The sequence below is a fragment of the Carassius carassius genome, chromosome 1, assembly GCF_963082965.1.
Source record: "Carassius carassius chromosome 1, fCarCar2.1, whole genome shotgun sequence".
Classification (NCBI taxonomy): Eukaryota; Metazoa; Chordata; class Actinopteri; order Cypriniformes; family Cyprinidae; genus Carassius; species Carassius carassius.
In genome coordinates this window covers 45,731,768-45,758,402 of record NC_081755.1, presented here as the reverse complement: position 1 = coordinate 45,758,402, position 26,635 = coordinate 45,731,768, and the positions used below count along the sequence as shown (strand labels likewise).

General features: G+C 35.0%; 1 protein-coding gene across 1 annotated transcript in view; it reads right to left on the bottom strand.

The window, feature by feature from the left end:
* Nucleotides 1-25,253, bottom strand: part of abca3b (ATP-binding cassette, sub-family A (ABC1), member 3b) — a 42,434-nt gene extending 17,181 nt beyond the window's left edge. Inside the window, exons 1-10 of the mRNA XM_059561673.1 lie at nt 25,018-25,253; nt 23,580-23,658; nt 20,407-20,662; nt 12,702-12,829; nt 10,297-10,462; nt 7,666-7,925; nt 7,474-7,590; nt 5,803-5,923; nt 2,431-2,604; nt 2,168-2,349 (exon numbers count right to left, since the gene is read on the bottom strand). Of these exons, the coding sequence (XP_059417656.1) occupies nt 2,168-2,349; nt 2,431-2,604; nt 5,803-5,923; nt 7,474-7,590; nt 7,666-7,925; nt 10,297-10,462; nt 12,702-12,829; nt 20,407-20,662; nt 23,580-23,633 (1,458 nt within the window). The 5' untranslated portion in view covers nt 23,634-23,658; nt 25,018-25,253. The remainder of the gene's footprint in view (nt 1-2,167; nt 2,350-2,430; nt 2,605-5,802; nt 5,924-7,473; nt 7,591-7,665; nt 7,926-10,296; nt 10,463-12,701; nt 12,830-20,406; nt 20,663-23,579; nt 23,659-25,017) is intronic.
* Between the last annotated feature and the right edge of the window lie 1,382 nt (nt 25,254-26,635).

The following is a 26,635-nucleotide window of genomic DNA, read 5'->3' as shown; positions in this document are numbered from 1 at the left end:
GATTTTTTACGTCAAAATAAAGTAAATGTGACTGCACCTTAAACATGTCAAGTCTGTCAAGTAAAACATTACTTTAAATACATGTAATATAGGATTTTTTTTAACCGATAATTGTAAATATGCATTGCTGAAAAAAACATGCTTAAACCAGCCTAAACTGGTTTTACTCACAATGTATACCTTATAAAAAATGGCAGCACAAAAAGTTACAAAACAATATATATTCGTATGACTTTTCCAGGCCGAAACTTTTAAAATTAGCCTTCCTCATATATCCAGGTTTTTCTTTACAAGTTGAACCCTGGTATGAGAAATAATACAATTTAAATGATTAAAGCAAGAAATACCAAGAATCATATAAGCCTTATCTTATTTTAATGCTTGTTTTGCCTTATTTGAAATCATTTTAAGCCATACTGAATCCTCCTTGGAGGGTTGTCCCCAGCTGGAAACAGTCCAGGCAGAAGACCAGCTAAGACCAGACAACCAGCATAGATTGGTTTAAGATTAATTAATAAACCAGCATAGATTGGTTTAAGATTAATTAATAAACCAGCATAGATTGGTTCATTTCAGCAGAGTGCTCAGGTAACATTTAATGTGACATCCATCACGTGCACAGAATAAACTATGTCATTGTTACAGCCATTCAAATCCCTAAACGTGAACAACAGTAATAAGTGATGCTTGCCTTGGAAAACACCACTAAAAACGAATAATAAGTAACTAATGAAGTGTAAGAAATTCCTGCAAACCCATAAATCTGTGGACACATTTACAGATAAGTTCAAGAACCAGGTCATTCATTACGTTACACTCGGTGTACAAAGGCATTTGTGTATTAACATGCTAGACATCCATGAGTCAAAGGTGTGTCCCAGAAGACCATTGTTTCATATCACTTTCACTCTGAAGGGGTCTTTATTGCCGCTCCACTGATAAGACTGTCTGCAAACACAAGCATTGACGCAGCGGGTGTCCTACATATACAATAGCTCTGCGCAAATCATGTTCACTGTTCGTCATCCCCTCCCTCTTCACGCCCTACACTACATCCTGTATGTCTGGAGAGAAGGCTGCGCATGCACTTCCTGGCCGTCTTGATGACCTAAGCACGGTTTTCCTGCCGAGACCAAATGCTTCATGTCTTTCAAGAGCCCGGAGGTCAGGAAAGTCACTCAAGTTGCGCTCGTGCTGGCTCTCACTACCTTGCACTTTGCAGACTTCACATGGGCGAACCGCTGATCTCTGCGGCAAGTTCGTTAGGCCAAAATAAACCTACTTTGAGCACAGTTTCGCAAGAAAACTAATCCATGTGATGCGCACGAGGAACTTTGAGGAAATAATCGCTCAAAATAAACACGCCCATGGCCAAAAAGTCTGAAGGTTGGAAAAGCAAAACAGTGTTAAGAAGAAAATTCTGCCTGTTTTCTAAAAATAAAGTTACAAATATTTTTTCACTGCCAAAAACATTTTATTATAATCATGTAAAAAACTAAATGTAATAACAACAATGAGCTCATAAAAAACAAAGTTCTTAAAAATCATAGTAATTATTAACTTATTAAAGTTTGAATAACCTTCAACTTGTCTTAAATTCTCAAAGGGAGGTTGTTTAACAAATTTGTTAGCATTACAACATACTGTAACACTAGTGACATACATTACAATAACTATGGATGTGCGTGAGTTCATATGATTATATAAACAACGATCTGTCGTGATTATACATGATCTGACTTTTTGCTTATTTGGAATTCAGTAAAAAAAATAAAAATATATCTCCAATTTATGCTAATTTATGAAATTTCCTAAAAAAAAAAAAAGATAATTCATTCCATTCACAAAAAAATTGCACTATAGTCTAATCAACAAATGGACATTTTATAAGCATTTACTCCTATTTTTCTGAAGTATGTTAGTAACCAAACAGTTTCAGTTTCCATTGACTCTTATTGGGTTTTTTCGTCCATACAGAGCAAGTAAATGGAAACCAAAACCATTCAGTTTGCCAACATTCTTCAAAATATCTTCTTTTGACAAAGTGATACAGGATAAAACATTGGACTAACCCTTTAGGAAACAGCTTAACTTCTTAATAAACTCAAGCCCTTGTCTAGCAGCTGATACTGCCCACCAGGTTGATGTGCGAGTACACAAAACTCACCAGAATGAAGAAGTACCATGGACGAGGGACTCCATATTCTCCCGGAAACACGGCTTCCATGTACCAGGCCACCAGAGCGTACAGCACCGAGTCCAGCAGCAGCAGACCCAGCACATGAGCCAGAGAGAAGTCATCGTCCACCGTCACCGGCTCAAACAGGTTACACCACTGGATGCCCGTCCCTGAGGACCACACAGGACATGAGCGTCAGCTTAAGATTAGATTAGAGCAGCAGCAGCGTGGGGTTCAGTCGGACCCCTGACCTTTGCCCTCGAACATGCCGATCAGCTGAGCTCCCATGGCCATGGCCACGTTGGAGATGAGGCAGGCGGAGACTTTCTGGGCGTGCGAAAGCAGGTCATAGCGAGGCCACAGGAAGACGTACGGCAGGTAGCTCAGGAAGTAGATGAAGCCGCCCGCTGCTGCGGCCACATTCGCTGCGGGAGACCAAGACATTTCATTAAAACTATGCTTCGCTCAGGATTATATGAAAATAACCTCACTGCGAAATGAAAAGGAAGAAATAATATTTTACTATAAGATGCTATTTAAAGACCTTTAAGATGCTTTATATTGTTTCATTGGTTTCTAACATCGTACTGCAAAGTGCATGGACATGCAATATGTTTTTACATTTAGAATTACTTACAATGGTGTTTCTTTACATAAAAGTACTGTGACATAACAATTCCCACTAGTTTACATAAAGGTAACAAAACAAATCATACTATTATTTAAAAGTGCTTATTTAAATATTTATATTCAAGTTTTCATTATATTTTTAAAACAATTCATATTGTAATTAAAATTATTTTCACATTATATTAATAATAATTCAGGGAGAAATGTATGATTCTCAGGGGAAGAGAATCAAAAATTTTAAAAGTTACAATTAAATCACACTTAAATATGTGTGTGTGTGTGTGTGTGTGTGTGTGTGTGTGTGTGTGTTCTCGTATTTTGTTTATCCTGTAATATAATATGTTATGATATATGATAACAATTTATACTTAATTGAAGACAGCAATACAAATACTACTATTTGAAGACACTTTAATATTGAAATAATATTTGTTTATATATATATATATATATATATATATATATATATATATATTAAGTTTTTATACAAAAAAATATATAATTCTTAAAAAAATAGTTTTTTATTTTTTTTATTTCCCATTATTCACAATAGTGAATCTCAAAAAAAACCTTTGGATTCCAAGTCCGACTCTCTAACCATTAGGCCGTGAAATTTTAACAGCAAATACAAACATAATATATATATATATATATATATATATATATATATATATATATATATATATATATATATATATATATATATTATTTCTAAATACAGTGTGATATTTTTTTCAGAGTAGTTTCTCTGGGGTGAATGTGACCTGTTTTTGTGCCATTCACTCTCCCCAGCATGAGATTCAGAGTGTGAGATGTAATGAGTCTCCATTATGAGGCTCAGGAATCAAACCCCTTCACTCACACACACACACACACACACACACAAAAGAGCCAATGTGAGAAAGCGCAGCGAAAAGAATGGCACCGCTGCTCAACAAATGGAAGAAAATGACACACTGGGCTATTTTTACATTCACATCTCGAAGGGAAGCAGAGATGCGCAGAACCTCTTCACACTCAACAATATCTGATTTGGGCTTTGAATGGGCCAAATGTGGCAGAGCAGGACATGTTGATTAAGGTCCACATTCAGCCTTTCTAAACCCCCAGTGGGCTTTTTAAGACAGAAGGTCATTGTACCGCACCGATTCGATTTCAGAAACATGGCCTCGATTTGCTGTAAGAAAAAACAGCTGTTTATAAAACCACAATAACAAATAAAAAAAGTTATGAGGAAACAATATCTCGTCAAGAAAACATTTAGGTCATATTTCACCTTTAAACAAGTCATTCTATATTGCTTAAGGAAGATATAACCATGAACAATATTGCGGTCAACCAAAGCATTTGCCTTGAATCCAAACAAGCAAACATTTCCCTTAAAGAGAGCATGTCAGCTGATTTTTCCCCCAGGACAACATATGATATTATATTTCCTGTCTGAGGCTGCATTTTACAGCAATAAAGACATGCACTGCCTCATTTCCTCCTACACATAATGCTATGTGTCACGATTTAATGCCAGAGCGCCTGAAATGTTTTCAAATCTGCCCATTAAACTAATCCTTTGAGGACTTTATTAATGCATCGGCATATCTGAGCACTTTTTTAAATGCAATCTACTCAACAAACCCTTTCACATAAAAACAAATCATTAAATGTGTCGTGCCAGGTTTTAAAACACAGAAATATGAACAAGGTTGGACAGTAAGAGCAGAAGGCATGTTATTTCAACAAACAGAAGCTTCAGTTTTGTCAGGTTCTTCATATAAAAAAAATAATAAAATAAAAAATCCAGGTACCATTTTGTCTTTTTGAAGCTTTAAATGGCAAAAAAAAATGTTTTCGTACTCTTTTTTTTTTTTTTTGTATAAAAGTCGACACATTCTTAAAACAGATTCATTTATTTGAGATGCAAACTGACCTCAAATACTAATTCGCATTTTCTGAAAAAAGTATCTAATTTAAGGAAGTTTGTACTTAAAACAAGAGGTTAGAAATATAAAGTTAATTCAAAAGGAAAAGACAAAATATTTTCTTTCCCAACTTTCAAATATTTGCTCATATTAATTAATTAATTTATTTTTTTTTCAGAAAACTTGATTCATTTTGTTTATCTTTTTTTTTTGTACTGGAAAACATGGCAAAAATATTAAATACGAAATTATTTTGTGGTCTCTGTCCACTTACATTGTATGGAAATGATCAGCTTACAAAAATCATGATTTTTGCAGATTTTTTGCAAATGTGGTTGAGTAAATGATGACTGTTTTAAATTTGTTTCTGCTGAACTACAGCTTTAACTCGAAACCACAGGCGCTGAAATGGCCAGTTCAGTCAGTTTTACAGCGAACACAAGAATGAAATGAAACGAAATGCACAAAACACCAATGCACATCTGATTTCCTATTCATTCCTCCCATCAGGACGAAGAGTTAAAGTGTAAGAAATCTGTTCTTAAAGCACATCTACACATCTTATTATTAGCTCACCGGAGAGCCGCCAATCAAACACAATACAGTCCAGCCAAGACTCCTGCGTTCACTCACTCAAAGCATTTCTAGCATCAGAAAGGGTCAATAACTGCAACCTGAGCATTTTCCTCAGCTGGTTACCTGCTATTACAATTACACACAGTTTGCAGTAATCGAAGGTTTTTGTTTGCCAGAGAAAAGAAAAAAGTAGCACATGATTCTGGACAAAGGAGAGCTGATTTCTGAAAGCTTTGTAAGAGTCGAGTTTAAACGCAGCTCAGATTGTTTCTGCATGTACAGAGCCAAAATCAGCAAATACCTCCCATTTTGTGCCTTGATTTCTTTAGTCATCTCTGCTTTCTCTTTGTTCATGCTCTACTATCTCCAGCCTTTGATTATGAGGCTTTGTTTCTCACCATCATGATGCCGCTTGATTAAACGGCCGTATATACAGTATATGCTGTCAGAGAATACAGTGTTATGACAATTAGAAGAGAAATCCCCCATTCACAGAGTCACCTCTGGAGAAGAAGGTGCTGATCATGAAGCTGAAGTTAATGGTGGACACGGCAAACACCAGCAGGAAGACAAACACCAGCGTGGGGTCGCTGTAGGTCAACACCGCTCCGTTAGGACTCACCTGAGAGAGAAACAACAGCCTGACGTTACATTACAGACATAACCTACTGTATACACCGCTGTTTGGACAAACTAGAAAACAGTGCACTTTTCAGATGGGAACCGTAAGGAATTGAACATTTAGGATTCTCATTGAACTTAATGATTCGGATTCCTGAAGTTCATCTATTAACCATTCATTGCATGCCTTTCAATTGCAATTTGGTTTATAGAAATTTGTAAATTAAAATATCAATATATTGTTCATCACTTTTTTGGCTTTAGAGAATTTATTATTATTGGCAAATTTTATCATTGCAGATTTCTAATGAAAGTAAACGGCTTTGAGTATTATTTCTTTATTAGAGTTTTATTCAAGTATTTACTTTATACATGTGCATCCTTATTTTTGTACTGCTTTAACAATGAATCGAATTTTCATTCAAAATAATTGTATTCATCATTATTCTGTATGTACATATTTTTTTACTTTTCTGTTTAGTTTAGTTTTGTCATTAGCGCTTTTAAAAATAACAACTCTCTCTCTATTTATATACACTATACAATTCTATATGGTGGTTGACCGATATGTGTTTTTTGACAGGCAATGTCGATGCCGATATCTTGGGAAGCAGGGGGCCGATAGCCGATATGATTTTTTTAAAATTATTATTATTAATATTTAAGAAATTTGAAATCATTTGACAATGAATTAAAAAAATTAATGTGTAAAAGAAACATGCTTATACTTTAGATCGACCACTAATTCTATATAACATTTAAAATTTAACAAAAACTATCCTGTACATTTATATGTATAAAAATATTTATATTTATATATAAAAAATATATATATATATTAGTGTATGTTTTAGAATACAGTGGTTTTTTTGGCTTTGGAAAAATGTATTATTATTGCCAAATTTCATAATAAAACATGCAAAAAATAAAACTAGTTTAATTTTAACATGCAAATTACTAATGGAATCCATAGTCTTGATTATTATTCGTGAGTTTTATAGAAATATTTATTTGAAATACACGTACATACTTGGATATTTAAGGTTTTTTAAGTGAATTATTATTCCTAATTTTCCCCCAATTTCTTTTTATTTATAAGCATGTTATGCATACCAGATTATATAATATTTAATGTTAATAATTATGGAAATTGTATATGCTAATGTTTGCTTGAAAAATAGAGACTTCATCAGTGATTTTTGAGGACATCAATTGGCCTTGACTGAATACTGAACAATTGGCCTTGACTGAATACTGAACAATTGGCCTTGACTGAATTAAAGCAAAACTCTAAATGAATATCTTTTTATTAAAATGTATCTATACCATGTGTATCTGTGGAAAAAAAAAATAATAAAAACACTCTATTCGAGTGCTTTTGTGCAACACGTGGAGCTTATTCTGAAATAAAAACTGGTTCTCAGGACTCAAGTGAGCTAAAACAAGAAAACTTTTCACAGAATGCAAACCGTAAAGTGGTATTTCTAGTAGCACAAGGCACTCACAAAGAGTAGATCATATAACCAAAGTGTAAATATAACTTGTGTTTACCTTGACGCATATAAGTACGGTCACAAAGAAGATGGAGATGGAGAGGAAGAGGAGAAACATGAGGAACCAGGCGCTCCAGTGCAACCAGTTACTGAGACCCATCATGCGCATGTACTCCTGCAAAAAACACACACACACGGCTCAGTTGAGCTTTCTCACATCCAGAGCAACAGATTGCCCTTCTTTGTGTACCTTCAGTTTCCTCTCCTTCTCCTGCACCACAGCGCGGATGATATTCAGAGAGGTGTAGGTGAAGCTGAGCACCAGCAGCAGGGGCAGCTGGTTCTGGATGGCCAGGATGAAGATGTCGTAGATGAACACTGGGTAAGGGAAGCGGGCCAGCAGCACTTGGGCTCTCTTGAGGAGGGCCTCTGCCGCCGTGCTGTTGTAGGCCTTCATGATGGCCCGGTCCACCGCATGCTGCACCTGCAGGAAGCCCTCGCGGTAATATCCTGTCCAGAGAGATTCACTCAATCAAACTTCTGAGGGTTTTAATTGAATCTAATAAACGCAGGAGGATACTCTGGGTTCTGTACAAGTACAAGCTCAATCTACAGCTTTTGTGGTTTAATGCTGGATACAACAATTATTGCCTTTTCTTTAAAAGAGCAAAAATCTGGGTTACAGTGAGGTTAATGCAATGCAAGTAAATGAGGCCAATCTGCACATGTTAAAACTCACCGTTTCAATAGTAAAGCCTGAAAAGACCATGTGTGTGTTGTTATGATTTTACTAGTGTGACAAAATGTATTCATCTTTTGTGTGCCTGAAGTTACATTCAGTTCTATGTAACGTAAATGATTTTATAAAATAATACATTTTATATTGGATTGTAAATGCCTCACCTTAACCTCAGTCTGTGGTCATTTAAGTTAAAAAATAATAATCATTTTAAAATGTTTCAATTCATCAGAATGGCACAAAACTTGGTGACTCATTGCATTTGCTATATGAACACAAACATACAAAAAAGTTGAATATGATTTGAAAAAAAAATAAAGAAAACTCTTTGAATGAGAAGGTGTGTCCAAACTTTTGGTCTGTACTGTATATATACATATACATACATACATATACATTTTTGCTTTTACATCCTCAAAAAAAAAAAAACATTGTAAATACCTCACCGTAACCTCAATCTTTGGTCATTTTAGACCAAACATTTTAAAGATTGTGATTTTATTTTTTTATGTTTTAGTGCATCAGAATGGAGAATTGTGTCATACTTGCTATATGAACACACACACAAAAAATTGTACATGATTCAAAAAGGCATAATGATCTTTTAAAATAGTCACACTTCCGTTTTTAGTGGTCAAAAGTGAGGGTAATAGCAAATGAATGGGGAAAAATGAATACTTTGGGGTACAATCTACAAATCACACAGCAATGAGGGGTTAAACTCTAAAACACCTATAATACCTCTGCTGAGCTTCTGAAGGTTACAAAGCTTAAACATTTATTGAAAATTCCTCACTGCTTCTTATGGCTTTTCAAACTAAAATGACCCTCGAAGATCAAAACACTCGCAGTGTGGTTTTTCGCACTATAAAGCAGCTCAATGCAATTACATGCAGATGAAAGGACGATGGTGAAGCGTGAAGAGTCGTGCAGGCGGAGATCAAGATGTAATTTGTAGCACCGTTCCAAAAAAAAGAGGTCGACAGTCGTCAAAGTTCAGTGATTAATAACAGACAGGCTGCATGCGTTTGAAGCTGCTGGCAGCACTGGAGGCATCAGACGAAGAGAGAACTAACTAATCCTAATCAATAGCTAGCACTGTTACAGGAAACCTGGCGTACAGGAAGTACTGTTGACAGTAACTGGCAGCTGGTGTATCAAGTCTGTTGAAGGAAGAAATCGATAGGGTCCAATATGCACTTTGATTGGTTGATTTGATTACGGAGTTTTTTAATGAACTGATACTATTGTATTAGACTATAATTGTAGTTTTGCAGCGGTTAGCTTTAACATCATCTATATTTTAATGCATAAAAAATTCAACATTAAGCACAAGCGAATTTACAGACTTACTCTTGGAGAAATGTAGCATTACAACAGTTGTTCACCAGTGGATCCTCTGCAGTGAATGGGTGCCGTCAGAATGAGAGTCCAAACAGCTGATAAAAACATCACAATAATCCACAAGTAACCCACACCACTCCAGTCTATTAATTAATGTCTTGAGAATGGGAAAAACTGTGTGTTTGTAAGAAACAAATCAATCATTAAGATGTTTTTAACTTTAAACTTCGTTAATGGCTGAAATACGAGTCATCTTTTCTGATTCTGGAGAGAAATATGCAGAAATCAAAAACAATTTACAAGAGAAAACAGTCCATAACATTTCTAAACAAATATGTAGGTGGGTTTTGGCGTGAGAAACAACAGAAGATAAACATTTTCACTGGACGAAGAAGTATTATTATGGATTATGGACAGACAAAACTGTTAAAAAAAAAAAAACATGTTCAAATCATGGATTTTGTACAGGCATGCAGCTTCTTGCTTCACCAGACATTAACTGACGAACTGGATTGGTGTGGATTACTTGTGGATATTTGTGATGTTTTTATCAGCTGTTTGGACTCTCATTCTGACGGCACCCATTCACTGCAGAGGATCCACTGCTGAACAACTGATGTAATGATACATTTCTCCAGATCTGTATTGGTGAAGAAACAAACTCCCCTACATTTTGGACGGCGTGAAGTGGAGCACATTTTCTGCAAAGTTTTGAAATTCACAGCCTGTAATTTTCTTATGTTGGGTTAGTTGGTACTTTACAGCAACATTTCCCACAGTGCATCAGTGTGGACTGACCTGGCGTGCCCCCGTGCTGCTCATGTTGTTCTCTGGGCCCGGGCAGCTGGATCAGCGGGAACAGACGGAGCGTGTGCCAGTCCAGATCATTGTTGGGGTTGAGCTCAGACTTCTCGCGCGCCGGAGCGTTCCTGGGGCTGTACGTGAAGCGCAGATTATAGCTGACCTGCCACACACCAGATCAACAGTTACTTCACAAATGATTTTCATATGACGCGACTCAACGTTTCACGTAATGCAGGGTCAAACCCCAAAGTGACATGAGTGTCTTAAAAAAAGCCACAATAAAGACTGAATAGCTCTTGTGGGGTTTGAACCTACAACCTTACCATACCATATAATACTGAATATTGTGCAATATACACTTGTGATATTTTATTTATCATTACGGAAAATAATTAACTAAAAACCTTTTTTAAAACCCAGTAAACCTTTACTGTGGTTGCTTGTAGGGCTGCATAATATGGTCCAAAACTGTGACTATATTTAAATATATGACTATTTAATAATTACAGCAATAACAATAGTAACTATTGTTACTGAATATAAAAAAATATTACACAAGCATTTTCAATTGTAAAATCATGTGTTTAACAATAATAATAATAATAATAATAGCAAAATATGAAAATATTTATGTTGCAATATTTCACAGTAAAATACAAAAATTTATATTCAATAATAATTATAATTATCATCATCATCATTAAATACTACTATTATGAATAAATAAAAATACTATGCAAAAAACACTATTATAAAACAAAGAAATTAAGTGTTTAATATTAATAATTAAAACAAAAGAAGAAAATAAAAATTATTTCTGTTGTAATATTTGACTGTAATATAAAGAAAATATTATTAATAATAATTATAATAACAACAACAACTAATGATAAGAAAAAATTTTATTTTGTTACTTATTAAAATTAATATATTGTTAATAAATAATAACATATATGATGTTTATTATTATTATTAAATTGCAAAGGTCTAATTGCTCACCTAACAAAGGTTTTTTTGTCCACTGTAAAATATATCTCTCCAATGTTTCATCATGTGAACAAACGGTCATTTTGGGCCTCATTCATGACATGAGGAAAACTAATTTCTGTGTAAATCATTCATAAAACCATTCTGAAATTAACAGTTTAAAAACATACATTAGATGAATAATTTACACAGAAATGTGTTCTCTTCCTGGACGCTGATCCAGCTCATGCACCAGAGCTGTGCTAAACTCATTACAGCATCAGTGAAGGAGATGATGATCCACTCGTGTCCTCAGAGCGCACCTCAGCTCTCCATTAGGCACATGGAGAAACCTCAGCCAATGCATCTCAAAACGGCTGAAACTCTTCAGCCTGAAGATTCAGTGGTGCAGGCGGCAGGCGCTGGAGTCATGAAAGCAATATGGTCTTGAGGGTATTTGTTGCTAGAGCACTAATGGCCTGATTCCTCCAGCTAGATGCGACTGCACTCTTGACTTCTGTGGAAAACAGCTTATTTTGTCTTCAAATCTTCAGAAAAGAACATTTCCTTCAGGAACACTGGCTTTAAGTAACGGCTATCCTCATAAATGGGCGACTCTCACGAAAACTGACAAGAATGCTCTATATTTCACACCAGAATCAAAAGAAAATGGATTTCGCATTAGTTAATCTAATTGCATCTAATTGTTATTTTTCCCCAGTTCTCATTTTTCGTTTCAGTTGTTTATACACACACACAAACACACACACACACACACACATTTATACAGTACATACATACATATATGACAATGTAAAAAATTAACAAGCAAATCTAACGTAATTTAGGCCATTTTTAATAAACAAAAATAATAATAATAATAAGGTGGCTTTTATTACATTATTACTATTATTAGTAAACAACATGGGATTTATTGCATTAATAATAATTTGAGGGGAAAATGGGTTTAATATCATGCAAATTCATACAAATATTGTTAGAATGCAAAAAGCTTCCTTTTCTTTATGCAAAATATAATTTTGCTTAATAATAATAATAAAGCCATATATTTAAATTATAATGAATTATTATCAATGGAATACATTTAGTTATTGTATTTTAATAATAATAATTTGTAAATATTATAATAAAATAACATTATTTTTAATATAATAATAATAATAATAATAACAAAAACAAAAACAATTCATATATTTAAATTATAAGTAAAATACCTATTTAAATAATAATAATAATTCTATATTTTTATATAATACTGTATTTTTTTCACTTGATGCTGGAGTAAAAACATTTCTACATAACGATTTGAAGTGTCCAGCATGCAGTTGATCAGGCTGATCTCAAACAGGAAGAGGGTGACTGGGAATGCTAATGCATTAACACACAGGTCCGTCTGGTCTGTAACATCTCACCTGAAGAGGAAGCGGCTCGTCCTCGTGTGTGAACTGGTGCTCAAACACAATGGCTGCCAAGATCTTGCCTGACTCTGGGTCCGTTTTCACAAACTCCTCAAACTGCTCCTCAGTTTCAAAACCACGCACTGCAAAACAAGATCAAGACACATCATTAATAGGTGTAGAATTTTCACACCTGATATGAAGATAACTTCAAAAAACACTTGAGCATTATAACAGCAAAACAATCAGCCCTCTACTAACTTTAAATGTTAATATTTTTGAGTGAGCAATTCATTGCACAAAAAGTTGAAAATGCGTTTGATTATCGTGCATTTCATGTAATTAAATTCACATTCATTTTCTTTATGCAAATAATTTCAATTTTAAAATAGAATAATAATAATTACTATTATTATTATTAATAATATATATCATTTTTGCATCATGGCCACAAAAACTAATTCATCAGACAAATGCTAATTGTTCATATTTTTGTGTAAATATGCAATCAATTAATTGTGCATAAATTAAAAATATATTTTTTAAATTATCATGTAAACATAGTCCAAAAAGGTAATTTCTATGCAACAAAAAAATTTAAATTTTAGTATCATAATTTTAGGACCAAGACTGCCTTAGCAACACCTTAGAAACCATTCACAACATTTCAGCATCATGGTAGCAAAGAACGCGTTTCTCCAACAAACACAAATTGTTCATATTGTTACATAAGATCAATTAAGTGTGCAGAAGGTTTGAGGGTAAACTGCAAAAGGTTGTGGGTTCAATTCCCAGTGAACACACATACACACAAATGTATAGCTGGAATGCACTGTAAGTCACTTCGCATAAAAGCGTCAGCTAAATGTAAATGTATCAAAATGTATGAATAGATGAATCAATGAGATAGGTAACCATTTTACCAATCATATGAAACCATGTGACCTTTAAAGTAGATGTGTGGACACTGGCTCACTGTTTGACCTTAAAAATAATTGATTTTAGGATTTGTCAGCCTACTGGAAACATATGTTAATGATCACCATTGCTGGTGGGTTGTGTTTTTTTTTTTCAAGAGAAAATAAAATTAAAAGGAAAAGCTAATGAGGCACTAGGCAAAACTGGGAATTCAGCCAGGTTACAACTGGGATTTACCAACTAAATCCAATTAAACACACACACACAAAAGCATCCTTTTGACCCCAACAAGCGAGCATCTTTAAAGCAATACTTGACCAAAACAAGAAAAGTCTGCCATTATATCACCCTCGAGTTGTAATAAACCCATATTCTTATTTATTACTATGCAACAAAAAAATGAAAAAAGATTTTTATTATTTGGATTTCATAAGGTACATGTTATTGTAGTTTTATTGTTCTTTGTTGTTCCACAAAACACAATTTAAAGGGTCTGAAGGAGACCAAATAATGACAGTTTTCATATTTGGGTCAAGTACATGTAATCCAGTCCTCACGTTGTTATTTATTGTGTGTTACAGTATCTCAATCTGTGAAAGCAAGGGTTGTCGGTTGAGCCGGTTCAGAGAGAGCAACACCTGTCTCTGTCCAGTCCTGATCTGATCTCCACACGCCTCGAGGATCAACAGGCAAATTCAGAGTCCTCAATAACGACACACATCCAGGAAGCATCTGTGCAACTCACATGCCAATGTAAACAACAGTGAGAGTTCATAACAATAAATAAGTAATTAAGGCACTTGTGAAATCCTGCTTAAATTGATATTTTGTCTTCGGTAAAAAATAGGGAACCAGGTCTAGTTCTGAACCATTCTAGTTTTTAAATATAATAGTGAAGTGACATTCAGCCAAGTATGGTGACCCATACTCGGAATTTGTGCTCTGCATTTAACCCATCCGAAATGCACACACACAGAGCAGTGAACACACACACACACACTGTGAGCACACACCCGGAGCAGTGGGCAGCCATTTATGCTGCGGCGCCCGGGGAGCAGTTGGGGGTTCGATGCCTTGCTCAAGGGCACCTCAGTCGTGGTATTGAAGGTGGAGAGAGAACTGTACATGCACTCCCACCACCCACAATTCCTGCCGGCCCGGGACTCGAACCCACAACCTTTCGATTGGGAGTCCGACTCTCTAACCATTAGGCCACGACTTCCCCTAAATCCAATATTAGAACAAATTACCAAAAGCTACGGTAAAAGGTAATTAAAATGTTGTTACTGTTGACCACTGAAAAACTACCAATATTTATGAATCTGTTCTATTAGTGATAGTGTTGTTATTGTTAACTACCAAAATATATCCATCTGTACTGTTAGTGATAACATTATGGTTAACTACCAAAAAACAACCAAAATACATTCATCTGTTCTGTTAATGATAGCCTTGTTATTGTGAACTACCAAAAAACAAAAACGATTCCAAAAAAGTTAGGACACTGTGGGCTACAAATTGTGGGTATAAAAGGAATGTAATAATTTTCAAATCTCATAAACTTATATTTTATTCACAATAGAATATAGATAACATATCAAATGTTGAAAGTGAGACATTTTGAAATGTTTTGCCAAATATTGGCTCATTTTGGATTTCATGAGAGCTACACATTCCAAAAAAGTTGGGACAGGTAGCAATAAGAGGCCGGAAAAGTTAAATGTGTCTCTCAGAAGTCAAGATGGGCAGAGGATCACTAATTCCCCCAGTGCTGCGGCAAAAATAGTGGAGCAATATCAGAAAGGAGTTTCTCAGAGAAAAATTGCAAAGAGTTCGAAGTTATCATCATCTACAGTACATAATATCATCCAAAGATTCAGAGAATCTGGAACAATCTCTGTGTGTAAGGGTCAAGGCCGGAAAACCATACTGGATGCCCGTGATCTTCGGGCCCTTAGACGGCACTGCATCACATACAGGAATGCTACTCTAATGGAAATCACAACATGGGCTCAGGATCACTTTTCAGAAAACGGTGAACGGTGAACACAATCCCCCGTGCCATTCGCCGTGGATGGCTAAAACTCTATTGGTCAAAAAAGAAGCCATATCTAAACATGATCCAGAAGCGCAGGTGTTTTCTCTGGACCAAGGCTCATTTAAAATGGACTGTGGCAAAGTGGAAAACTGTTCTGTGGTCAGATAAATCAAAATGTGAAGTTCTTTTTGGACGCCATGTCATCCGGACTAAAGAGGACAAGGACAACCCAAGTTGTTATCAGCGCTCAGTAGAGCCCGACCGATATATCGGCCGGCCGATATTATCGGCCGATATAAGCTAATTGCATTTAAATCGGCATCGGCATTTATAACGGCCGATGAAACATGAGAAACAGAGTCTCATGCTTCACTCATGTTATGAGTGTTGCACAGTGTGCCCACCAGAGGGAGCTCTGCAGCTCCGGAGTTAACAACAGCGCCAGAAGTCCACTACAGAAGAAAGCGATCAACTGTTTTGACGGTGAGTCTGTCGTTCGTCAAGTGAAATGATTGTAGATTTAGTTCATACCCTGTATATAAAAACTGTGTGGTAGTTCTAGCTAACGGTCCTATCATTATCACTTCTAAATATTCTGTAACATCACTAAAGCCGCTAATGCATTGCTATATTAGATTAGCCACAAAGCTAATACCATGTTTATCAGTGGAAGAGCGCGAACGTTAATAGGAGGTCAAACTATAACGTTAGCGTTTAACTTATTCTTATTCTATTGCGGTGTGTTTCCCACATAATGACCGCGTAATTGGGCCTTTCACACAGTACGCGGTATGCACGGCGCTTGCCGCTGGGCTCAGCGTTGCCCTTCAGATACAACGCGATTTGCGCTGCGCTATGGCATAGGCGGAGTTTTAAAAACGTTTAGCGGGAGCTCTTTCATAGTCTGTTCCTCCTCCTTTCGGTCAGCAGCAAACATATATCTGTCCCATTGTAAGAAGCGAGCGATAGCGCTAGTCCTGCTGATGAGAATTAAGAGAGAAGCAAGGAAGAAGAGGCTACCCTCAGGTCCAGAGAACAATTTGGTGAATTCAGGCTGGTTACGTTACTCTAACGCTAATAGCTTCCTTTTTAGCAGGCCCCTTAAATGCTTGCTATTAACTTGTTTGAAGGTGGTTCTTCTCAAAATTGACAGCGGTGTGTCCATGACACTAACGTTAACCATTCAACTTCGAATTGATTCCGTAATCTTCCGGTAATAGTAGGCAAGACGATGTTTTGATTCAGACTGCACAAAGAGAAGAGGAGAAGATATACGGGTCTGTTGTGAATGTGTCTGTGAGAGCAAATATAGTGTAGTTACAGTAACTACAGTAGGTGCGTCAGAAATGATTAAACCAGAGGGGACATGTAAATAAATGTGAGCTGAACAAGCGCTTTTTTTTTTTTTTTTTTTTTTTTACATATTGTTTCAAAGCAGCTTTACAGACATAACAGGAAAATGTTGAAATAATATTGTTAAATATAAGTAGGTAATACCTATTGCTTGAAAAATAAAAAAATATATATTTCTCATTTTTGCCTATGTAGGAGATCCCAGTTTATTATTATTATAATTCTAATGATGACATGAGTAATGATACATGGTGATATTATTAATACACATGCTTATTCTTTCTCCGTCTCTCTTTCTGCCTACAGATGGCTGAAAAAGGTGAATGCTGTAGCAGCAAAGTGTGGGACTACTTCTGCAAATACTTTAACTTTAGTATTATAATTTATTTACAGTAAACACACAGACTGTTAAAACCAGCTTCAACTGGAAGAAAGTAAAAGTGTTAAATGTTTAAAACCAGACTGTTTTTTGATCATTAAAAAATATATACTTTTGATGTGCAATTGTTTAGTCATTGAGACTGTAATCTAAGGCTTTTTTTTAACATAGTCCATTCTGGAAAATGGTTTATACAGCCCACATACATAGAACAGGCAGATATTTTGCTATTGAATGTTGTGTAAATGCAGTTTATAGGAAATGGGTCTAATATCCAGATTATTTTTCGAATCAAAATATCGGCTTATAAATCGGCTCTTTTCGAGTTAATATCGGCATCGGCCCCCAAAAATCCATATCGGTCGGGCTCTAGCGCTCAGGTCAGAAGCCTGCATCTCTGATGATATGGGGATGCATGAGTGTGTGTGGCATGGGCAGCTTACACATCTGGAAAGGCACCATCAATGCTGAAAGGTATATCCAAGTTCTAGTCGTCTCTTTCAGGGAAGACCTTGCATTTTCCAACATGACAATCCCAGAACACATACTGCATCAATTACAACATCAAGGCTGCGTAGAAGAAGGATCCGGGTACTGAAATGGCCAGCCTGCAGTCCAGATCTTTCACCCATAGAAAACATTTGGTGCATCATAAAGAGGAAGATGCGACAAAGAAGACCTAAGGCAGTTGAGCAACTAGAAACCTGTATTAGACAAGAATGGGACAACATTCCTATTCCTAAACTTGAGCAACTTGTCTCCTCAGTCCCTTATTTTTCCCTTAAAATGATACATTTTCTCAGTTTAAACATTTGATATGTCATCAATGTTGTATTCTGAATAAAATATTGAAATTTGAAACTTCCACAGCATTGCATTCTGTTTTTATTCACAATTTGTACAGTGTCCCAACTTTTTTGGAATTGGGTTTTTATATCAATCTGTTCTTTTAGTGATAGCCTTGTTATTGTGAACTACCAAAAAGCTCAACTGGTTCTGTTAATGACAGTGTTGTGTTTTAACTATCAAAAATATGCATCTGTTCTGTTAGTGACAGTGTTGCTATTGTTAGGTAAAGCTAAAACTATTAAAAATAATTGTAATTAAAATAAAGCTAAAATAAAATGTAAATATTAGATGAAATAACAAAAATAAGGAAAATAAGGAATAACATCACTAAAATCATCTAAAATCATTTAATCATCAACATCACATAACTATAACCTAGCCCCAACCCCTAAGCTAAATAATAATATAAAACAACGAATAAAAATGACAACAATCACTAAAACAAAATTATTTTAAATTAAATATGTAAACTGAAAATATATAAATAAAAGCCCATTTAAAACATTACAAAAACATAAAATAAAACAAAAACTTACAATATAAAAGCAAAAAAAAGTTCTGCTTTCTTTCAGTGTTGACATACTAGACATATTTTTCAGTCTGAGCTGAGCTGCAAAACATTATAAATACAATAAATAGACAAAACGTCTTTCTATTATGTTGTTGTTGAACAATCGCACGTGATTAATGTTGCTCATGAACAAATGATCTGGTTATTTTGAATGAAACAGCCCAAAAGAATCAGTCAAAATGATCTGCTTGACTCGGTCAAATGAGACTTCACCGAATCACAACCTGCATTAAACTCGTTTATCCTCAAGCCATCGCTTTCATCACATCCAGCTAGACATGAACTGCTTCTTAAAGCTCTGTAATTTCAGATAAATAATGCGTTTGCCTGAAACCTCCTCATCTCAGCTATCCCACAAATCTGGGTTTAAAGTGTCAAAATGGCTGACATTCATTACATCAGCCGTGCTGCAGACTCTTTTAAAGCAGGACTTTCAGGCAGGGAGTCATTTGCCAATATCACACAGCACTTTAACAACATTACGCTGTTCATTTAACAGTCAAAGTTGAGGCATCAGATTATGGATCTCTTTGCTCAGAGCGACAGGAAGATGCAAACCGGGTCCGGCATGAGTCCCATGATCAGGACACAGCCCCGAGATTGGTTCATTACGTGACTCACTTCCTGCATATTTCCCTGCAGGCCTTTATGACAGCTCATAAACAGAAGCACCAGGACAATTCAAGGGTCAAGCAAGCAGAGGCTATTTATGTCAAGAAAAGCGGCCATGAGGTTTCTGGCGAGGTCAAGACGCTATTTATTCACAAACCCTCAATATATGCTTTCATTCAACTGCAAACTCACACATACTGTAGAGACAACACAGCAGCTACGCTAATGCCAGGGTTCACACACTTTTGGACCAATGAACTTCCATGACTTACTTCCAATAAGACATGCAATAAAAAGGTTTAAGAGATATTACAATCATGAGTTGAAATTTCTAGACATCTTTCTTGCTAATTTTTATATATATATATATATATTTCTGGACAAGGAATTTAAAAACAACTGCCTTGAGGAGATGCAATATCTCATATATATATATATGTGCCATTTTAGGACAGTATAAATTGGAAAAAAAATAATTCTCTATTTCCAACTTTTACATGTAGTCAGTATGTTGCATGTTTGCCCATAAATATTTTCATGTTTGTCATTTTTGGCAAGATTAATAAAATACAATAATAGATAATAAAATGAAATAAAAAATACCATTAAAGTAACAAAATAAATATTTTGTGTATTTTATGTACACTACATGTACATAAATGAGTTTTTTTTTTTGCTAATTTTGACTATAAATAGAAAAATAAAATAACATTCTCTATTTCTGCTAATAGCAGATTTGCCATGTAGCCAATTTAATGCACCCATTATATCTGCTGTATGTATTTTTCTTTATGTCATTCTTAACAATATTATTAAAACAAAAAACTAAATAATATAATATAAAATTAAATACAATAATTCTTTGCTATTCCCTATTTCCATGTTTTTTCTATTTCATTGTCCATATAGAGAGAGGTGATAACGAGATCAGGCAATGATTTAAGGCACAGCTCTGTCGTGTTTGGAGATGGTTAAACAGTCCAAAAGCCTCAGCTCTCACCGGTGCTGATGCAGCCGCGCAGGCTCTGCTGCACGTCCTCCGTGATCTGCCGCACCACGCTGGCGTTTGCAGGCACGTAGGCCAGCTGCAGGTCCTGGAAGCACAGGGGGAACGGCAGGCCGCTCAGACCGAAGCTGTCGTAGTGTGTGGCATTGGGGTAGTTGATGAACGACACCTTCTGTCGCAGGACAATCAGGATGGCTGAGAAGAGCAGCGGGAGAGCGATCTCCACCAGAGTGACCAGGATCTGACGCTTCTGCAGAGCGAGAGAAAGAGGACAACCGTCAAACAGATTGATGCATGGATGGATGGCTAGTTAGACAGCTAGAGATGCATGTACAGTAGATGTTAAAATGGGACAATGGTTACTTACATAGAGGACGTGGATTGTTAAATGGTTATTTAAAGTAATAAAAGACAAATCAAATCAAATTAAATAAACCAAGAGAAAGCAGGAACTGATAAAAATGTAACTAAGTGCTTACGATAAAAGCATCCGTCAAATAAAATAAAATAAAATAATTTTAGATTTTACAATGACGTGTTTGCTGCATTTTTATGAATTAATTTCAGTAATTTAGACTGTTACAATGAAACATTTGTAATTTTACTTATATTAAAATAAAATAATAAAAAGTACAATTGCGTTACCATTGAAATAAACTGTTTGTGGTTCAATTGATGATTTTAGAGTCATGATGTTAGCTGTATTTCTATGAATATACTTCCATAATTATAAAGTAAAATATAACCAAATAAAAATAAAGTATAATTAACAAATCAATAAAAATATTATTGTGTTGTGCAAATGATAAATGTTTAGCCTATATACATGAAAAAAATAAAAACAATATATATATATATATATATAAAATGGGAATAGTATGCCAGCTTCCTTTTGTGTTAATCAATTACATTTATTGCATATATTTGCATATATTTGTTTAATTTTTGGAAGTATTAAAACAAAAATGACAAGACAAAAAAAATTCAATAAAAATCCAAAGTAAAATATAAGTAACATATAAAAAATATTTTGCAATTAAAAAAAAAAAAAAATGTTTTACTTTCAGAGTTAGCGTCATGATAGTAAAATGCTCTCAGTTTTCATCAGCTTGCATGTGTAAGCTTGTGTTAGCAGGTGAATCAGTCACATTGATGCTGCAGATCTAGTGTCAATAAGTGTTAGTGAGCAGGATCCCACACAGCACCTGGGGCTTGATCTCGATCGATGGAGAACTTTACACCTCTGATCTGGGTCAGAAAGGCAGCGCTGTGTGCCATAATAAGGCATGAACTTCCTAGCAGCAGCTGGAGCCCGGTAGTGTGCAAACAGCCCTTTATCAGGAGAGAGCTGGGACACTCCTCACAGCACTTTGATCCAGCGCCACGGACTGTTTAGAAAGTTCACTTGAGATAGACTTCAGCTGCACACTATCACACACTACAAAGGTCTGACATAACCAGAGCCAAAAACACGGCAAACACGACCAAAGCGAAGCAGCGGTGTTCAACAGAGCTTCTGTTGTCTTGCGTCTATGAAAGAGAGTCTCAAATCTAATCTAAATACGAGAAGGAACACAGAAGTCATTCAGTACAGCCCAGTTCAATGATTATAGCAAGTAAGGGGAATGAGGTAATGATTAAATTCAACTCCACGCCCTTGTTTAACTTGTGCACTTTTATCCGCCACAAACTAGTTGATACATTTCTTTAGGAGGGTTAAAGATATTTGATTCTGTCTATTAATAACATTTAAACTAAAACATCAGGCTTCTTTAACTGAACTATTTCATCTTTATAGATTTAACTCTGACCATTTTCACACCAAATGAACTCTAATAGGCTTTTCACACATTAAAAAGTATTTTTTGATCATAATTTTGGATGATCTTGTTCCATTTTTCACATCGTTCATCCTTTGCTCTAAATGATTCATCTGAGCAAGTTGAGATTTCACGCATTCTTCTCTGCATACTTACAAGGTTCATTAACATTGATTTGATGAACTAAACATGCTGTGTTTGTCTTTTAGCATATCTTGTAACATATTGTGGTAGTTTATGACAGCACAATACATGAATGTTTAATGAGGCTAGTTTGAAGGAAGTGTATGATGTGATTGCCAGAATCTAAATCACATATTTAACATTTCTGAACTGCATTTTTCTTTTTCCACACACTCCACCTTTGGCGGCATAATTTGTGGGCTTTGTAACCCAGGGTTAATGCTATATATTTGCAGGTTTTATGAAGATATATTTAAGACCTTTTTAAGACCAAGTAAAGATGTAAAGGGATAAATCCGAAGGAGCACAAAAAGCTTATATGAACACAATAAGTCAAAAAATGTTCTCCAGTGCAAGATTATTAAAACAAGATACGTTTGTTTGAGACGCACAACGGCGTGAGATAAGATGCCTCGTTTTCTGAAAAATAATAATAATAAATCAAAATAAAGACTTTCATTAAATCAAGAAACACAATTAAATGTTTCTTGATTTAAGGATTTAGATATTTGTATATGGGAAACAAGACAAATATGATAGGGAAGATATTGTTTTTTAAATATTATTCAAATATATATACCACTGGTCAAAAGTTTGGGGTGTTTAAGATCTGTGTGTGTGTGTGTGTTTCTGAAAGAAGGCTGCATTTAGTTGATTTATATTAAATTTTACATTTTAAAACAGCTGTTTTATATTTAATAATATACTCTAAAATGTCATTTATTATTGTGATCAAAGCTGTATTTCCAGCATCATTCCTCCAGTCTTCAGTGTCACATGATCTTCAGAAATCATGATAATATGATGATTTGCTGCTCAAGAAACATTTCTTCTCAATGTTAAAAACAGTTTCTGCTGTTTAATATTTTTTGTGAAAACTGGTACATTTTTTCATGATTTTTTTTAAGAATATAAAGTTTAAAAGAACAGCCTATTTTTAAAACAGAAATAATTTTTTTTAATGTCACCCAAAAAAAAACTTGTACTGACCCTAAACTGTTGACCGCTAGTGATCATCAGTGCCCTAAAACCCTTGACGTTTGTGTAGAATCATAACAAAGCTGAGATTTATACCATCAACAACCATCTACGCCTAAATCCAACATAAAGCAAGAGAAATACCAGCACATGCATTGAAAATATAAGATACTATAAAATACTCACTTGCTGAATATAGTTCTTCCACAGAAGCAGTCTGAACTGCTGCCACACGGCCATTTTCAGATTCACAGAGCTTCACGACCTGGATAAAAAAAATAAAAAAAGTAAATGTCAGGTCACGGCACGAGAGAAACTTATCAGAGCTACTCCAGGAATTTCACATCGACTCTGAGTTTGTAAACAACAGCTTTTCGCAACTCTGTCCCGAGACGACCGAGAGCACCTAGAAGACTCATGCTTCCCATGAGAAACAAGAAGTGCAAACATTTATTTCACTTCTGATTGCACGATGTGATCAGACTACTGAAAGTAACCTAGTTAAAGTGACAGTTCACATAAAAATCTAAAATAGTAGTGTTCTTGTGGCTCAGTGGTAGAGCATTGTGTTAGCAGCGCAAAAGGTCAAGGGGTTCAATTCCCAGGGAACACACATATACTGCTAAAAAAATATTATATAGCCTGAATGCACTGCAAGTTGCTTTGGATAAAAGCGTCTGCTAAATGCATAAATGTAAAATGTAATGTAAAATTCAGCCATCGTTTACTAACCCTCAAGCTGCTATAAAACTGTCTGAGTTTATTTCTTCTGTTGAACACAAAAGAAGGTATTTTGAGGAAGTTGACGGTAGCCATTGACTTCCAAAGTATGGAAAAAAAATACTATGGAAGTCAATGGCTACCGTCAACTTTTTGGTTAACAACATTCTTCAAAATACCTTCTTTTTGTGCTCAGAAGAAGAAAGGCACAAGTGGAGGGTGAGAAATGATGACAGGTTTTCCTTTTTTTGGGTGACAAATCTCTTTAAGCTATTTATCTAAATGAGTATGACTATAATTTCATTTCTGCAAAACGATTAGTCACGATTAATCCATTCGAAATAAAAGTTTATGTTTACATACTATATGTGTGGGTGGTGGGTATATTTATTATGTGTATTTAAATACACACACATGCATGCATAAATTAAGGAAAAATATGTTAGATTTATACTGTATGTAAAATATTTATATTTATAATATAAATTATATAGAAGTGTTTATATTCAAACATTTTTTTCATATTTGCATATAGTATGTAAACAAACTTTTATTTTGAACCGAGTAATCGTGACTAAAGGCCAATTTAACCACCAGCAATGTTGAATGTGTCATCTCTTATCACAATATTTAGCTTAAAATAGTAGTAGTGTGTTAATATAAGTAATTATTATGAATTATGAGCTTTCCTCATATAATGATCACAAAATAACACATCTAAAGTGACCCTAACTAAACGGCTTCTTTGTATTTAAATGAGTCAGCGGTCTGTGATGATTAATATGTAATATCTCAGTAATGTATGCTTTTCGCTTGAACGTTGCAATGGTCTTGCGATTGAATCAAGAACTTGTTTATCAACCCAAATCCGAGAGACAAACACACCAGACGACGCGCAGCTCACCTTTCTCTCGTCTTTCTGTCCCGCACAGGGCTCCACCAGCGGCTCTTTCAGCCGGAAAACATTGAATAAACGTTCGCGATCAGCTCGGCCCCGCCGCGGATGAGCTCCGTCGGGAAAATATCGGTCATAGGGGCGATGATAATTAGGAAGAAGTAGAAAACGATGATAATGACATCGCAGCGCAGTGGCCGTGCGGTTCGAGGACAACAAACGCGGTCACGTGATCTCCTCCAGCTGGGCGGCTGCTCGCGGTCACGTGACCGGCGTGATAGACGTCAGTACGTCACCCGCGCGTACGCATATAAATGAAAATTAACAGAAAAAAAGGCGTCATCTGCTGTTACTTTCCTGTCTTTAATGACTTCCCATTCTCAAAATTATTTCTAGTTTGAACGTATTTAATACCTTCCTTTTCATTTGATGTATTATTTTTAGTTTATCATCTTTTACGTTTTATTTTGAGCATTAAAAATAAATAACAGAAAAAATACTAACGTCATTTTATTTGTGGATTTACTAATATATATACTAATATATATATATATATATATATATATATATATATATATATACTAATATATATATATATATATACATACATTTTTTGCATGTTCCAACATTAGATTTTTTTACTTTAAAACATAACTCAATCACATAAGTTTTGTTTTTTATATTGTGTCTTTACTAGTTCACATTTTTGAATCATGCAAATTTTGCATCACAATATTTATGCAAATATTCAGGTGCAACAGACCTCAGAAATGCTTTGTTTTTTGTTTGTTTGTTTAATGTGACCTACAACTCAGTTATCGTTGACTAACATCATTAATCTTTTAATGAAGCCTCAGTTTAGCAACTGTTTGACCAGCAGCATGTTCACGAGGTCACCAAACCACAGTAACAGCGTGATCTGTAGAGATACTAAATCAAAGTGGGTGTAGAACATGCAGTGATAAACATGAAATGGTTGCAAACCACAAGTTCCCATCAGTATGCAAGAGAAACACTGCAGGCATGCAAACATACTACTGCATTGTTTTATTGTGGTTTTCAGAATATAACAAACACGTCTGTTTTCAAGTTCACATGGCCTTTCACAGCTTCATACATTTATATATTTACACTTATACACAAGAATGAATTATTTACAGTTGTAATCCTTAGTGATGTTTAACATACAGTACCAACAAGACCTGCACAAAAATAATAACAATGCTTTTAGTGTCATAACCTCAAACAGATGAACACAGTCGAACACTCACAAATATATTATATATATATATATATATATATATATATATATATATATATATATATATATATATATATATATATATATATATATATATATATATATATATATATATATATATATATATATGTACGGTTGATTGTTCAAGCATATATAAAGGTAAAACATTGGTGACTCGTTACAAAGCATCATTTCGGTTTTCAGCATTAGGTCATAAAAAGTGCTCAGGAATCTCTCGAGGTCATTATGAAAAAGCATGTAAATCGATCACATTCATCGGCTGTTGCATTGGATCTGTCGTAAAAGTATGTGAAAAAATTGATACAGCTTTACTGTACGTTTACAGTTTTCTATGCAAGCTTATTT